This window comes from Nerophis lumbriciformis, linkage group LG38 (assembly GCF_033978685.3).
Source record: "Nerophis lumbriciformis linkage group LG38, RoL_Nlum_v2.1, whole genome shotgun sequence".
NCBI lineage: Eukaryota > Metazoa > Chordata > Actinopteri > Syngnathiformes > Syngnathidae > Nerophis > Nerophis lumbriciformis.
Window position 1 is genome coordinate 11,323,075 of NC_084585.2, and position 18,008 is coordinate 11,341,082.

Consider the following 18,008-nt stretch of genomic DNA (forward strand, 5'->3'; position numbering starts at 1 on the left):
TAAAAAGGTCAGTAAATGATTCTATATATTTGTAAACGCTTTGAAGTGGGAAAGGGGTAGGATTAAATAAGCTTTGCTTCTTCCTACTCCTTTTCGGGGCATGATGTAAAATGAAATGATATGAAATTGTGTGACGTATTATGATGTAAGTGTGTTCATGTTCGAAATAAACTAAAGAAAAGAAAGAAAGTTTTTAAGCCAAAATACTTCCATTCTCTTTTTTCTGTCAACACACTTTCTGCCTGTAAGTACTCCATAATTGTGCGCTGCTGAACATTCTCCTCTGCTCGCAAAACCAGCAATGTCACGACATGACAACAGCCGTCATGTCCGTTTAAAAAAAAAAGAAGAGAAAAAAAAAAAAGGGACATGTATTTTTTAGATGCGTTTATGATTCCTTAGTACCAAGGTACTTTACTAATACCGGTATACAATACAACCCTAGTTTGAAGTATTAATAATTTCAGTCTGGATTACTTCTAACAATAATATACTATACTACAAATAAAATAATCACAGGCACTCTTCAAACTCTTACTGTTACGTTTCTGGTCTGCATTGCTTTTTATTCTTCAGAATTGTATTTATTGCAGAATTACCATCTAGCAGTTTTTTATGTTGGTCTTTATACATCATTAAAGTTAAGCAGTTTTATGACTAACATTTTGTTCATTTCCTGCATCCAAAATGAACCAAACCTTCACCTAAAAGCGACGCACGTACATTTTTCATGAAATATACAAACAGGGCCAGTTCTAGGCAGGCATATATGAGGGGGCAGTCAGAAATGTAAAAGGGGCATAATGTATACACGCTACTTCATGATGCTTCAGCACTTTCCTTCTGTGCTAATACAGTAGTAACATCGCTGCCTTCTTCATTGAATTTGGTTGTCAAATGTGTGTCTATATCCAACCTCGAGAAGTGGATTGCACTTTGTCAGGCCTCTACTTTCACATCTGTACAATTTGGGTGTCCCACCTAAAGACTAAGCTCCTGCTAGTATAGCTCTTAAAGTCCCTGAGGTCTGCAACCCCCTGACCACAATTAGGTGGAAACCCCAGGGCGGGAAACTAAAACATAAAAGTAAAATAAAGTATTCTTCACCCACATTTATCTTAACTTGATGGCTGAGTTGACTTGAAACTGTTTAATGTTGCACTTTTTATATGTAGAAGAAAAGTTTTGTCATTTTATTTAATCTGAGCAACAACTTGAGGCAGTTTAATGTTGATTAACGTGGACCCCGACTTAAACAAGTTGAAAAACTTATTGGGGTGTTATCATCTAGTGGTCAATTGTACGGGATATGTACCGTACTGTGCAATCTACTAATACAATTCTCAATCAATCAATCAAAAAAAGCACTTTATATGTAGAAAGGTTTTGTTAAGAAACCATTCTGAGCCTCATCTTATTTAGTTTTTATTTTATATATGTTGACTATATTAACCCTGGCAATGGACCCTGTGTGTATATGTATGTTATGTCATTGTTTACAAATTTGGTAAATAAATAACCCAAAAATTTATATTTTGTTTTTTTCTTACTGTACCGAAAATGAACCAAACCGAACTGAAATTTTTGTGTACCGTTACACCCCTAATATATATATATATATATATATATATATATATATATATATATATATATATATATATATATACACACACACACACACACACACACACACACACAGGTATATCCATCCATCCATCCATTTTCTATCGCTTCTCTCGTTCGGGGTTATGTAAATATATATATATATATATATATATATGTATGAAACTATAAATATGTATATAAATATATATATATATATATATATATATATAAGAAAAGTATTCAACAAGAACAACATTAAATTGAGCTACAGCTGCATGAACAATATACGACAAATCATCTCAAACCACAACAAAACAATTGCAAATGAGCCGTCGGCCCCCAGACAGAGCGACTCCAAAACCAACAAAGGCTGTAACTGTCGAAAGAAACCTGATTGCCGTCTCAACGGGGGGTGCTTACAAACATCAGTTGTCTACCAATCTAAGGTAATACGCAAGGACATTAACACATCCGACACATATGTAGGATTAACCGAGGGAGAATTCAAAACCAGATGGAACAATCACAAGGCTTCTTTCAGGAACAAAAACCTGCGAAATACCACAGAACTCAGCAAACACATTTGGGACCTCAAAGACAATAATGTTGAATATTCAATAACATGGCAAATTCTTGCATCCAGCACACCTTACAATAGTGGTAATAAAAGATGCAACCTATGCTTGAAAGAGAAACTGTTTATTATTTACCATCCAGACCTGTCATCCCTCAACAAGCGCAGCGAAATTGTAACAGCATGCCGCCATAGACGGAAACACCTCCTAGGTAACACATGAGCCAATCACCACGCCCCTACGCCAGCCTGTACCCACCCACTCTGTGCCCTATATAAACCATGGTATGCGAATGCTCCCATTAAAATCTCCTGATGATTGAGGGTACCCCCCCTCATGAAACAGGCCTGTAGAGATGAAATAGTCTTGTGATTTTTTTTCCCCACACATACATATATATATATATATCCATCCATTTTCTACCGCTTATTCCCTTTTGGGGTCGCGGGGGGCGCTGGAGCCTATCTCAACTACAATCGGGCGGAAGGCGGGGTACACCCTGGACAAGTCGCCACCTCATCGCAGGGCCAACACAGATAGACAGACAACATTCACACTCACATTCACACACTAGGGCCAATTTAGTGTTGCCAATCAACCTATCCCCAGGTGCATGTCTTTGGAGGTGGGAGGAAGCCGGAGTACCCGGAGGGAACCCACGCAGTCACGGGGAGGACATGCAAACTCCACACAGAAAGATCCCGAGCCCGGGATTGAACCCAAGACTACTCAGGACCTTCGTATTGTGAGGCAGATGCACTAAACCCTCGGCTACCGTGCTGCCCATATATATATATATATGTATATATATATATATATATATATATATATATATATATATATAGAAAAACAATAAGAAATCTGTTAAAAAATGAAGAAAAAAGTGGTTGGAGTGCAATTAGAAATAATTGTCAATAGGGCCGACATGAAGTCAGGAAAGTGTCGATCAACTATAATCACAGCATCGTTCACATGTTGCTAAGCAACAGGCCCCAGCTGCTTCCAAGGCTTTGAGTGAAATACCACACCGAAACAAGTAAAGGTTGACAACGACAACATGGAGCACACAAAAAACGCACTTCCTCCTCGTCTAACCTTGTCAGCAACGCTGCCTCCTCCTCTCGCTTCCTGTTGTGTTTCCTGTCCTGTCGTCAAAACCAGGTGTCGCAGCGTCATTGTTGTGCTGACATGTCGCACACAACAGCCTCCTTTTTTTTTTTTTTTTACATGTCTGCTGACATCGTTCTTTACGTTCTGCATGGGTAACACTCCTACCATCAACGCTCTCATGCTGCTGACTTCATCCCAACGTCACAAAACATCACATTAGTCCGATCATTTGAGCAGTTGCTAAATATGAACTTTAAGAACTATCCGAGACGTTATTAGTGTAGACTCGTTTTAAGAGGGAGCGAGTAAAAAACCCAAAACGTAAAGTAGAGCTAAGTTAAGCTAATATATGGCAAGATAAGACTTCACGCTTCACTTAAATTCTTACTTTTATGCTTCTTCCTACTCCTTTTCAGACGTGTAATGACAAATTGGAATGATGTGATGTACCATATTGTTTGAAATAAATGAAAACCATGGCCATAACCATATTTTCATAAAGTCAACGCACCTGTGAATACCTTCACATTTTGACCAATATAGTCTTTTTAAGGACCTAAAGCAAAAAAACGTAATTAAACATCCCTTAGTTGCAGGATCAGTCTGCTGTTTTTCAAAATCTAAAGCAAAAACACTAGTCAAAGATCATGATATATAGGCGGATCATTCTGCTGTTTTTGAAGAACCTACAACAAAAACACTAGTCAAAGTTCCTCTACATGACAAGATCACTCTTGGGCAAAAATGCTTGTTAAAGATCCTCTACATGAGAGGATCACTCTGTTGTTTTTAAGAAACTAAAGCAAAATGCTAAAGATCCTCTCAATGCCATTGTTCACTCTGCTGTTTTTCCAGAACCTACAGCAAAATCCCTTGTTAAAGCTCCTCAATATGACACTGTTCACTCTGCTGTTTTTAAGAAACTACAGCAAAATGCTAGTTAAAGATCCTGTCAATGCCATTGTTCACACTGCTGTTTTTAAGAACCTACAGCAAAAATGCTTGTCAAAGATCCTTAATGTGACTTGACTACTTTGCTGTTTTTAGGGCAAAACGCCAGTCAAATATTCTTTATATGATAGGATCACTCTGCTGTTTTAAGGGTGTAAAAGCTTGTCAAAGATCATCTACGTAAGACCTACAGCAAAAATTCTCTATTTGTCAGGATTATTATGACGTTTTTTAAGACCCACGTAGCAAAAACGCTTGTCAAATATCCTCTATATGCCATTGTTCACACTGCTGTTTTTGAGAACCTACAGCAAAAATGCTGGTCAAAGATCCTTAATGTGACTTGATTACTTTGCTGTTTTTAGGGCAAAACACCAGTCAAATATTCTTTATATGATAGGATCACTCTGCTGTTTTAAGGGTGAAAAGACTTGTCAAAGATCCTCTATATGCCATTGTTCACTCTGCTGTTTTTAAGAACCTACAGCAAAAATGCTGGTCAAAGATCCTTAATGTGACTTGATTACTCTGCCGTTTTTAGGGCAAAATGCCAGTCAAATATTCTTTATATGATAGGATCAATCTGCTGTTCTAAAGGTGAAAAAGCTTGTCAAAGATAATCTACGTCAGAGGATCACTCTTGTCGTTTTTTTAAAAACCTACAGCAAAAATTCTCTATTTGTCAGGATTATTATGATGTTTTTTAAGACCACGTAGCAAAAACGCTTGTCAAAGATCCTCTATATGCCATTGTTCACACTGCTGTTTTTAAGAACCTACAGCAAAAATGCTGGTCAAAGATCCTTAATGTGAATTGATTACTCTGCTGTTTTCAGGGTAAAATGCCAGTCAAATATTCTTTATATGATAGGATCACTCTGCTGTTTTAAGGGTGAAAAGACTTGTCAAAGATCCTCTATATGCCATTGTTCACTCTGCTGTTTTTAAGAACCTACAGCAAAAATGCTGGTCAAAGATCCTTAATGTGACTTGATTACTCTGCCGTTTTTAGGGCAAACTGCCAGTCAAATATTCTTTATATGATAGGATCAATCTGCTGTTCTAAAGGTGAAAAAGCTTGTCAAAGATCATCTACGTCAGAGGATCACTCTTGTCGTTTTTTTAAAAACCTACAGCAAAAATTCTCTATTTGTCAGGATTATTATGACGTTTTTTAAGACCACGTAGCAAAAACGCTTGTCAAAGATCCTCTATATGCCATTGTTCACACTGCTGTTTTTAAGAACCTACAGCAAAAATGCTGGTCAAAGATCCTTAATGTGACTTGATTACTCTGCCGTTTTTAAGGCAAAATGCCAGTCAAATATTCTTTATATGATAGGATCAATCTGCTGTTCTAAAGGTGAAAAAGCTTGTCAAAGATCATCTACGTCAGAGGATCACTCTTGTCGTTTTTTAAAAACCTACAGCAAAAATTCTCTATTTGTCGGGATTATTATGATGTTTTTTAAGACCACGTAGCAAAAACGCTTGTCAAAGATCCTCTATATGCCATTGTTCACAATGCTGTTTTTAAGAACCTACAGCAAAAATGCTGGTCAAAGATCCTTAATGTGACTTGATTACTCTGCTGTTTTTAGGGCAACATGCCAGTCAAATATTCTTTATATGATAGGATCACTCTGCTGTTTTAAGGGTGAAAAGGCTTGTCAAAGATCCTCTATATACCATTGTTCACTCTGCTGTTTTTGAGAACCTACAGCAAAAATGCTGGTCAAAGATCCTTAAGTTAATGTGACTTGATTACTCTGCCGTTTATAGGGCAAAATGCCAGTCAAATATTCCTTATATAATAGGATCACTCTGCTGTTTTAAGGGTGAAAAAGCTTGTCAAAGATCATCTACGTCAGAGGATCACTCTTGTCGTTTTTTTAAAAACCTACAGCAAAAATTCTCTATTTGTCGGGATTATTATGATGTTTTTTAAGACCACGTAGCAAAAACGCTTGTCAAAGATCCTCTATATGCCATTGTTCACACTGCTGTTTTTAAGAACCTACAGCAAAAATGCTGGTCAAAGATCCTTAATGTGACTTGATTACTCTGCTGTTTTTAGGGTAAAATGCCAGTCAAATATTCTTTATATGATAGGATCACTCTGCTGTTTTAAGGGTGAAAAGGCTTGTCAAAAATCCTCTATATACCATTGTTCACTCTGCTGTTTTTGAGAACCTACAGCAAAAATGCTGGTCAAAGATCCTTAATGTGACTTGATTACTTTGCTGTTTTTAGGGCAAAACACCAGTCAAATATTCTTTATATGATAGGATCACTCTGCTGTTTTAAGGGTGAAAAGACTTGTCAAAGATCCTCTATATGCCATTGTTCACTCTGCTGTTTTAAAGAACCTACAGCAAAAATGCTGGTCAAAGATCCTTAATGTGACTTGATTACTCTGCCGTTTTTAGGGCAAAATGCCAGTCAAATATTCTTTATATGATAGGATCAATCTGCTGTTCTAAAGGTGAAAAAGCTTGTCAAAGATCATCTACGTCAGAGGATCACTCTTGTCGTTTTTTTAAAAACCTACAGCAAAAATTCTCTATTTGTCGGGATTATTATGATGTTTTTTAAGACCACGTAGCAAAAACGCTTGTCAAAGATCCTCTATATGCCATTGTTCACACTGCTGTTTTTAAGAACCTACAGCAAAAATGCTGGTCAAAGATCCTTAATGTGACTTGATTACTCTGCTGTTTTTAGGGCAACATGCCAGTCAAATATTCTTTATATGATAGGATCACTCTGCTGTTTTAAGGGTGAAAAGGCTTGTCAAAAATCCTCTATATACCATTGTTCACTCTGCTGTTTTTGAGAACCTACAGCAAAAATGCTGGTCAAAGATCCTTAAGTTAATGTGACTTGATTACTCTGCCGTTTATAGGGCAAAATGCCAGTCAAGTATTCTTTATATGATGGGATCACTCTGCTGTTTTAAGGGTGAAAAAGCTTGTCAAAGATCATCTACGTAAGAGGATCACTCTGTCGTTTTTTAAAAACCTACAGCAAAACACCAGTAAAAAATTCTGTATTTCTCAGGATTATTATGATGTTTTTTAAGACCTACGTAGCAAAAACGCTCGTCAAAGATCCTCTATATGCCATTGTTCACTCTGCAGTTTTTCAGAACCGACAGTGAAGTGTGTGAATTATATGTATTTTTTTTTATTTGTATTTAAAAAAAAAAATGTCATAAAAAAATACAATCATGTGTGCTTACGGACTGTATCCCTGCAGACTGTATTGATCTATATTGATATATAATGTAGGAACCACAAATATTAATAACAGAAAGAAACAACCCTTTTGTGCGAATGAGTGTGAATGAGTGTAAATGGGGAGGAAGGTTTTTTGGGTTGGTGCACGAATTGTAAGTGTATCTTGTGTTTTTTATGTTGATTTAATAAAAAATAAATACATTTTTTTATTTTTTATTTCTTGTGCGGCGCGGTAAAAAAATCGATCCACGGACCGGTACCGGGCCGCGGCCCGGTGGTTGGGGACCACTGCTCTATACGACAGGGTCTCGCTGTTGTTTTTAAGAACCTAACGCAAACCTAATTAAAGCTGCAAGCAGCGTTGGTCGGGCCCGCGTATTTGGCAGGTGCTAGTCCTAAGTGTCCCAATACTTTTGTCTACTTTTAGTCTGAAGTGTCCCAAGACTTTTGTCTAGTGTACCTACCTTGTCTGCATTGTGTGGGCACGTTGGTGCTTCCTGCTTTTGAGCAGCCATCTTAAAAAAACAGCACCGCAGGAGCATCAGTGCAGCGGGTCTTTGAAGGGTCATAAAATCAAAACTGGAGCAGGTATTAAAAAACTGTTCTGTTAATTTATACACAAGGGTTTAATCTCTCTCCTGTGTAAGTTTGAAGCCGAAACGACAAACGCCCTCAGAGGAGATAGTTTTTGAAGGAAGGTGACCGGTTTTTACTAAAAAATTGTTTTGAAGGGGGAATAGCAAACTTCCTGTTGATTTTTGCTGGGGGTTGTCAATTAATGAAATGTAGGTCTAAGTGAGACCTACGGAGAGGTTTTTGTTTCATGTCTCTCCGACCTTCCCAGTGGGAGTTACAGGCAGTTTTGTAAGTTTTTTCTTCCGAGGAGCAGTTTTTTCTCCGTTTTATTAAAAAATTGCTGTAGAGCGCAATTTTTGAATTCGGGGTTAGGTTTTTTTAATAGATCACAGTTTTTGCCAGTCCTGATGTGTGTGTTCAGTTTTGTGAGTTTTGAAGCATGTTAAGGGGGTCAAATTGCAGCTCAAAGAGGCAAAAGTGACTGTTTTTAGTACTTTTTTGTCTTGAAGGGGGAATTGCCAACTTCCTGTTGATTTTTGCCTGAGGATATACGATTATGAAAACTAGGCCTAAGTCAAACCTACATACAGGTTTTTGTTTCATGTCTCTCCGATCTTCCTAGTGGGAGATATAGGCAGTCTAGTTTTTTTTTTCCTAGGGGGCGCTAGAGCGCAATTTTGAGTTGTGGGGTTCGTTTTTTTTAAAAAAAGGTAATTTTCGCAGGTCCTGATGTGTGGGTCAAATATGGTGAGTTTTGAAGCATGTTAAGTGGGTCAAATTACAGTTTGTTGTGGCGGCGGAAGAATAAAGAATAATAATAAAACGAACGAATAACAATAGGTCCTTATGTCCCATTGCATAAGGACTCCCTTCGGGAGTCCTTTTGCAATGGGCCATTGCGGGCCCTAATTAGACGTCAACTTCCTGTTTGTCAGCACAGCATCACCTGACCTCAAATAGCCACTGAAGTGAGGCGGCGATAGGAAAGGAGGTCAGGTGTGATCAACATTGCTGTCACGGCCGTGTCTGCTTTACTCCGACCTGTAACCAGGCAACAGGCGCGGCCGCCACAAAGCTGATGTGACGGAGTCAGATGGATTGAACAAGGAAGCGGTGGACAGGAAGCGTGGACACCGCTCGGTCTGCAACGACCACTGCAAAAGTTAAGGCAGTAATTCCAGATAATAAAACACATATTTGCTATCTTGTACACGAAGTAGCAGACGACATTTTCAACTTGATCTTCGAAAATAGGGACGTCCAAACTTTTTGACTTGGGGTCCGCATCGGGCTGGACAAATTAGGCCGGGGGCCAAAAGCTATATAAAAAATTGTATGTATTAGGGGTTTAACGGTATTATAAATACCACAGTACTTTAGTTTCAAAGTCTTCTCAGAAATACCATGACGTATCAAACAAAAACTTGATGAGTGTAGTTTTTTTTCTGGTTTGTAATATATATATATATATATATATATATATATATATATATATATATATATATATATGTCTTAATAAGGTTATCCAAAAAATAGTGCTCGATACCGTAGTAGAGCGCAATATATGTATGTGTGGGGAAAAAAAATCACAAGACTATTTCATCTCTACAGGCCTGTTTCATGAGGGGGGTACCCTCAATCGTCAGGAGATTTTAATGGGAGCATTCGCATACCATGGTTTATATAGGGCACAGAGTGGGTGGGTACAGGCTGGCCTAGGGGCGTGGTGATTGGCTCATCATCCACGCAAAAAACTCCATTCTCATCCACAACAGTACACCATGGCAAAAAAAGAACAATGCAACATTTGACGTCACTATGGGAAGTTTTGACGGAGCAGAAACGTGTGAACTCGTTGGGAGTTTCCTCCTCTCCCAGCTCGCTAGCCTCAATCTGAACCTTGGTATTTACCGTGATGACGGACTGGCAGTGTGTCGCGCCTCGCCAAGGAGCAGCGAGAATACCAAGAAGCGCATATGCCAAATTTTCAAAGAGAACGGCCTACGGATCACGATTGAAGCCAACAAGCAAACCGTCAACTTCCTTGACGTCACTTTCAACCTGAGAAATAACAGCTACCAACCATTCACGAAACCCAACACAACACTCCAATACGTGCACCATGACAGCAACCACCCACCCACCACCACGAAAAGAATACCTACCGGAATCAATAAAAGGCTATCGATGCTGTCATCTAGCAAAGCTGAATTTGACCAAGCAACCCCCCCGTACCAAAAAGCCCTTGATGAAAGCGGATACAATTTCACCCTCACCTATGAACCCACGCCAGGAAACCAGCCAAAAAAGAACAGAAAACGAAACGGCATCATCTGGTACAACCCCCCATACAGCAAAAACGTCTCAACGAACATTGGACACAAATTCCTCAATCTGATTGACAAACACTTTCCCAAAGACAACGACCTAAGAAAAGTATTCAACAAGAACAACATCAAATTGAGCTACAGCTGCATGAACAATATACGACAAATCATCTCAAACCACAACAAAACAATTGCAAATGAGCCGTCGACCCCCAGTCAGAACGACTCCAAAACCAACAAAGCATGTAACTGTCGAAAGAAACCTGATTGCCCTCTCAACGGGGGGTGCTTACAAACATCAGTTGTCTACCAATCTAAGGTAATACGCAAGGACATTAACACATCCGACACATATGTAGGCTTAACCGAGGGTGAATTCAAAACCAGATGGAACAACCACAAGGCTTCTTTCAGGAACAAAAACCTGCGAAATACCACAGAACTCAGCAAACACATTTGGGACCTCAAAGACAATAATGTTGAATATTCAATAACATGGCAAATTCTTGCATCCAGCACACCTTACAATAGTGGTAATAAAAGATGCAACCTATGCTTGAAAGAGAAACTGTTTATTATTTACCGTCCAGACCTGTCATCCCTCAACAAGCGCAGCGAAATTGTAACAACATGCCGCCATAGACGGAAACACCTCCTAGGTAACACATGAGCCAATCACCACGCCCCTAGGCCAGCCTGTACCCACCCACTCTGTGCCCTATATAAACCATGGTATGCGAATGCTCCCATTAAAATCTCCTGACGATTGAGGGTACCCCCCCTCATGAAACAGGCCTGTAGAGATGAAATAGTCTTGTGATTTTTTTTTTCCCCACACATACATATATTGCGCTCTACTACGGTATCGAGCACTATTTTTTGGATAACCTTATTAAGATATATATATATATATATATATATATATATATATATATATATATATATATATATATATATGTCAATCCCTTTTCTACCGCTTGTCCCTCTCAGGGTCGCCGGGGGTGCTGGAAGGCGAGGTGCACCCTGGACAAGACGCTACTTCTTCGCAGGGCCAACACAGCTAGACAGACAACATTCGCACACTAGGGCCAATTTAGGGTTACCAATCCCCAGGTGCATGTTTTTGGAGGTCGGAGGAAGCCGGAGTACCCTGAGGGAACCCCCGCATTCACGGGGAGAACATGAACACACAAAAATATCTTGATTTTTATATGTATATATATATATATACTATATATATACACACACACACACACACACACACACACACACACACACATGAATATAATGGATGTATACAGTATTTAATATAATTGGATATTAAAACTTTGTGAAAGTTCAACTCTTACCTCGTTAACCTCTGTGATGACCTCCTTAATGTTTTGTTATTACCCAGAAATATCAAGGAGGAACAATGCGCCAAACATTGATACGTTTGGAGAGAGTGTTTCATTTTTTAAATGGGTGTAATTCTGAATGTTTTATGGTACTTGGATGTCTTTTATAATATCCACAAAGTTCAGTGATGTGTTCATGTGTGTGTTGACATTTTGTGTTGGTTGCAATTTTTTTGCGCCATGAGTAGGGAAGGTTGTTTGGATTGGGTCATATAAGTGAAAGCTGTGCTGAATTTGGTTAGTCGGATAAGTACAATCCATGGTAATTGACCTGATTTACTCACATTGTCAACAAAGCAGCGGCACATTTGCAACAATTAGATTGTCAAATACTTATATTGGAAACATTCAGTGAGGCAGATTCTTAATTAATCTAATGATAACTTGCACGCCAAACTGAAGACCCTGCGTACCACACTTGGCCCGGGGGACTGAGGTTTGGACACCCCTGTTCTAGAACCTTCAAGTCAGATAAGGACCTCGTTTGGAAATCATCCCTCCCGTTTAACAAAACTGCAGCACGTTGCAGCATAAATACACTGTTATTAAACCCAAACGATGAGATTTTTCATACAGCTCAAAGTGCTATAACAAAACACAAGTAGAAAAATCAACGATTTTTAGGTTAATATGGTAAAAATGTGCTAAATTGCTAGCATAAAATGTTAGCCTGGTAGCATACACGTAAGATGGCACCAAGTAACAAAATGCTTAATTCATAAGTGCATGCTAAAATTGGCACGCTAACACTTTACAAACTAACTGCATAGCTGAAAGTATTCAAATTCATGATTCTTAGGGTAATACCATTCAAAAATAGCCAATGTTAACATTGGAGCAGTTGGCATACATACAAAATGGCACCGAGTAACTAAATCCATATTTTTTTTTGTTTATACGTACTAGAGATGTCCGATAATGGCTTTTTGCCGATATCCTATATTCTGATACTGTCCAACTCTTAATTACCGATTCCGATATCAACCGATACCGATATATACAGTCGTGGAATTAACACATTATTATGCCTAATTTTGTTGTGATGCCCCGCTGGATGCATTAAACAATGGAACAAGGTTTTCCAAAATAAATCAACTCAAGTTATGGAAAAAAATGCCAACATGGCACTGCCATATTTATTATTGAAGTCACAAAGTGCATTATTTTTTTTTAACATGCCTCAAAACAGCAGCTTGGAATTTGGGACATGCTCTCCCTGAGAGAGCATGAGGAGGTTGAGGTGGGCGGGGGGTGGTGGGGGGGGGGGGTTATCGGGGGGTGTATATTGTAGCGTCCCGGAAGAGTTAGTGCTGCAAAGGGTTATGGGTATTTGTTCTGTTGTGTTTATGTTGTGTTACGGTGCGGATGTTCTCCCGAAATGTGTTTGTCATTCTTGTTTGGTGTGGGTTCACAGTGTGGAGCATATTTGTAACAGTGTTAAAGTTGTTTATACGGTCACCCTCAGTGTAACCTGTATGGCTGTTGACCAAGTATGACTTGCATTCACTTGTGTGTGTGAAAAACCGTAGATATAATGTGATTGGGCCGGCACGCAAAGTCAGTGCCTTTAAGGTTTATTGGCGCTCTGTACTTCTCCCTTAAAAAGTCATACATTTTACTTTTTGAAACCGATACCGATAATTTCCGATATTACATTTTAAAGCATTTACCGGCCGATAATATCGGACTGCCGATATTATCGGACATCTCTAGTTCATACCAAATAAATGAGCTAAAATTAGGGATGTCCGATAATGGCTTCTTGCCGATATCCGATATTGTCCAACTCTTTGATTACCGATACCGATATCAACCGATACCGATATCAACCGATATATGCAGTCGTGGAATTAACACATTATTATGCCTAATTTGGACAACCAGGTATGGTGAAGATAAGGTACTTTTTAAAAAAAATTAATAAAATAAGATAAATAAATTAAAAAAAAATTCTTGAATAAAAAAGAAAGTAAAACAATATAAAAACAGTTACATAGAAACTAGTAATTAATGAAAATGAGTAAAATTAACTGTTAAAGGTTAGTACTATTAGTTGACCAGCAGCACGCACAATCATGTGTGCTTACGGACTATATCCCTTGCAGACTGTATTGATATATATTGATGTATAATGTAGGAACCAGAATATTATTAACAGAAAGAAACAACCCTTTTGTGTGAATGAGTGTGAATGGGGGAGGGAGGTTTTTTGGGTTAGTGCACTAATTGTAAGTGTATCTTGTGTTTTTTATGTTGATTTAATAAAACTTTAAAAAATTTAAAAAACCCGATACCGATAATAAAAAAAACAATACTGATCATTTCCGATATTACATTTTAACGCATTTCTCGCCCGATAATATCGGCAGGCCGATATTATTGGACATCTCTAGCTAAAATGCTAACATAAAATGTTTACTTACTAACATGAAAATGGTTAGCCAACCAGCAGTACATCAGCAAATACCAACATCAATGATTATTACATTATTAGTTCAATATTTGCTACAATACTAGAATAAAATGTTAGAATACATGCAACATGGTGGCAAGTAACAAAATGTATCATTTATACCAATAGAATGATTTAAAATGCTCGCATAAAATGTTAGCATTTTAACATAAATGACAGAGATGCTGACCAACAGCATCTCTGTCTGGACTGGAGCCTGCAATGCCTCAGACTGGAAGTCTCTCCAGAGAGTGGTGAGGACGGCGGAAAAGATTATCAGGACTCCTCTTCCTCCTATCAATCAATCAATCAATCAATGTTTATTTATATAGCCCTAAATCACAAGTGTCTCAAAGGGCTGCACAAGCCACAACGACATCCTCGGTATAGCCCACATAAGGGCAAGGAAAAACTCACCCCAGTGGGACGTCGATGTGAATGACTATGAGAAACCTTGGAGAGGACCGCATATGTGGGTAACCCCCCCCCCTCTAGGGAGACCGAATGCAATGGATGTCGAGTGGGTCTAACATAATATTGTGAGAGTCCAGTCCATAGTGGATCCAGCATAACAGTAAGTGTCCAGTCCACAGTGGGGTCAGCAGGAAACCATCCCGAGCGGAGACGGGTCAGCAGCGCAGAGATGTTCCCAACCGATATACAGGCGAGCGGTCCACCCCGGGTCCCGACCAAATGACTAATGATCTACTGCTAACGATGGATTCTGATGCGCCATCTATGTTGCTGCTTCTTGATCTTAGCGCTGCTTTCGATACCGTCGATCATAACATTTTATTAGAGCGTATCAAAACACGTATTGGTATGTCAGACTTAGCCTTGTCGTGGTTTAACTCTTATCTTAGCTTTACTGTGGTGTCCCCCAGGGATCTATTCTAGGCCCCATCCTGTTTGCACTGTACCTTCTTCCTCTTGGAGAGATTTTTAAGAGGCATGGAGTGTTTTATCACTTTTATGCAGACGACTGCCAAATTTATATGCCTATTTCAAAAGGCCACGGCCCCCTGACACTCCTTCTCAACTGTCTATGCGACGTCAAGGCTTGGTTAGCCCAGAATTTTTTAATAATGAATGAGGGAAAAACGGAAATTTTAGTGTTTGGTCCGGCCCTCACTGACTTGGGACCATTGCAAAATTATGTGCGTCCCAAAGTCACCAGCCTTGGCGTCACTATAGACAGCGATTTTAAACTTGACAAACAAGTCAATGGCGTTTTAAAATCGTGTTTTTATCATCTTCGTCTTTTAGCAAAGGTAAAACCGTTTTTATCTTTTAACCTTTTTGAACAAGTCGTGCATGCTTTTATTTCAAGTCGCCTGGACTACTGCAATGCACTTTATGCTGGCATTAGCCAAAAAGCTCTCTCCCGGTTGCAGTTAGTCCAGAATGCGGCAGCACGACTTTTAACAGGGGCCAGGAGACGCCAGCATATAACCCCAATCCTTGAGAGTTTGCACTGGCTCCCTGTTCATTTTAGAATTGATTTTAAAACCTTGCTGTTTGTTTTTAAAGCTTTACATGGACTGGCACCTCAGTATATCTCGGACCTCATCCAAACTTACAATCCTGCGCGCGCTCTGAGGTCCGAGAGCCAGCTCCAGCTCGTGGTGTCCAAGACGAGACTTAAAACCAGGGGAGACAGGGCCTTCTCTGTGGTCGGCCCTAAGCTCTGGAACACTCTGCCCCTCCATGTTCGAACTGCTCCCACAGTGGAGTGTTTTAAGTCTCGTCTTAAGACCCACTTTTATTCTCTGGCTTTTAACACTACGTGAGTTGTGTGGTCCTCTGTTGTCCTCTGTGTTTTTAAAATTTTGCTTTTGCTTTCTATTTACTGTTTTAATTGGTTTTACCCTTTGAAATTGTTTTTAATCACATTTATTTTATATTGTTTTTAATTGTGTTTAATATTGTTGTGCAGCACTTTGGAAACATTTTGTTGTTTAAATGTGCTATATAAATAAAGTGGATTGGATTGGATCTTACTGACAGGATGCAGTGCGTCTCCCATAACAATGTGACCTCGGACTATGTTAAGGTAACGTGCTATCCAGGAGATCGCAAAAAGCCGCTGCCTGACCAGGGCTCAGAAAATCTTCAGAAACTCCTCCCACCCCCCACCAAGGACTGTTTTCACTGCTGGACTCTAGAAAGAGGTTCCGCAGCCTCCGAAGCAGAACCTCCAGGTTCTGTAACAGCTTCTTCCCTCAGGCCGTAAGACTCTTGAACGCATCATAATTAAATTATCCCCTCAACTCCCCCCAAAATGGATTAACTCGCTGGAATAAAAAAGACAATATAACATACATCCATAAACGTGGACGCATGTTAAAAAGTGCAATATATTTATCTGTACAGTAATCTATTTATTTATTTATTTATTTATATAGCACCTTATTGCTTTTTTATCCTGCACTACCATGAGCTTATGTAACGAAGTTTCGTTCTTATCTGTGCTGTAAAGTTCAAATTTGAATGACAATAAAAAGGAAGTCTAAGTCTAAGTCTAATAACATGAGAAAAGTTAGCCAACCAGTAGTACAGCAGCAAGTGATGAACTCCATATTTCTTCAAAAATGCTAGCAGAAAAGGTTTTATTGTTCTTAACAGTCACAAAGCGCGGCATGAAATGACTCCGGGTATGAAATCTGATAAAGACGCCACTTACCAGGGTCGTCGGCGGACATCGTAGAGGTCGATCTTGTTGGGTGCTCTCCATGGAGTGGCTGCCAAGAAAATATAGGTGAGGATATTTCACATCAGATTAGATCAAAGTCATCATTTCATTCGAGTTCCACTTCTAGTTGTGATAAGACATTTGTGTGCGGCTCAATTTAGATGTAATCTTCCTACCTGGATAGTAGCGAGTGACGCCTGTAGCGCTGCCAAACACCTGCCAGCGCAGGGAACTGTCCTCTCGACGGTTCTCCATGAACACTCGCTCCAACGCCTGCGTCCAGTTCAGCTCGTTCAGGATGACGGGAGCTTAACACACAACAGGAAAATATTACACTCATAATACAACACTACTGTCTAATACTGTACGTGTATTACTGCATGTGTGTAACACCGTGTATTTGTATTGCTGTGTGTGTTTTTATTTATTATTGTGTCTATGTATTACTGTATGTGTGTAATACTATATGCGTGTACTACTGTGTGTGTGTGTATTACTGTGTGTGCATATTCTTGTATGTGTGTAATACTGTGTATGTTTATTATTGCAGGTTTAGGTCAAAGTGAATTTATTTATACTGCCTTAAAGTGCTGCACACATTAAAAAATAAATGTATATGTGTGTTACAGTATGGTGATGATAATACTTCAGTTGTTGGTGTGATAATACTGAAGTAATTGTTGTAATAATACTGTAGTAATTGGTATGATAATCCTGCAGTAATTGGTGTTATAATACTGAAGTAATTGTTGTAATAATACTGTAGTAATTGGTATGATAATACTGTAGTAGTTAGTGTGATACTACTGAAGTAGTTGGTGTAATAATACTGAAGTAGTTGATGTGATAATACTGAAGTAGTTGGTGTGATGATACTGTACTAGTTAGTGTGCCAATACTGTAGTAATTGGTTTGATAATACTGTAGTAAAGTTAAAGTTAAAGTACCAATGATTGTCACACACACACACTAGGTGTGGCGAAATTATTCTCTGCATTTGACCCATCACCCTTGATCAGCCCCTGGGAGGTGAGGGGAGCAGTGAGCAGCAGTGGTGGCCGCGCCCGGGAATGATTTTTGGTGA

At 39.1% G+C, this 18,008-nt stretch overlaps 1 protein-coding gene across 4 annotated transcripts in view; it reads right to left on the reverse strand.

Annotated features, from left to right (window-relative positions):
- cacna2d2a (calcium channel, voltage-dependent, alpha 2/delta subunit 2a) overlaps window positions 1-18,008 on the reverse strand; it is a 629,987-nt gene that overhangs the window by 156,565 nt on the left and 455,414 nt on the right. For all 4 annotated transcript variants that reach the window (XM_061932344.2, XM_061932346.2, XM_061932343.2 and 1 more), the window contains 2 exons: window positions 17,101-17,232; window positions 16,916-16,973 (listed from right to left, as the gene is read on the reverse strand). In XM_061932344.2, the coding sequence (XP_061788328.1) occupies window positions 16,916-16,973; window positions 17,101-17,232 (190 nt within the window). The remainder of the gene's footprint in view (window positions 1-16,915; window positions 16,974-17,100; window positions 17,233-18,008) is intronic.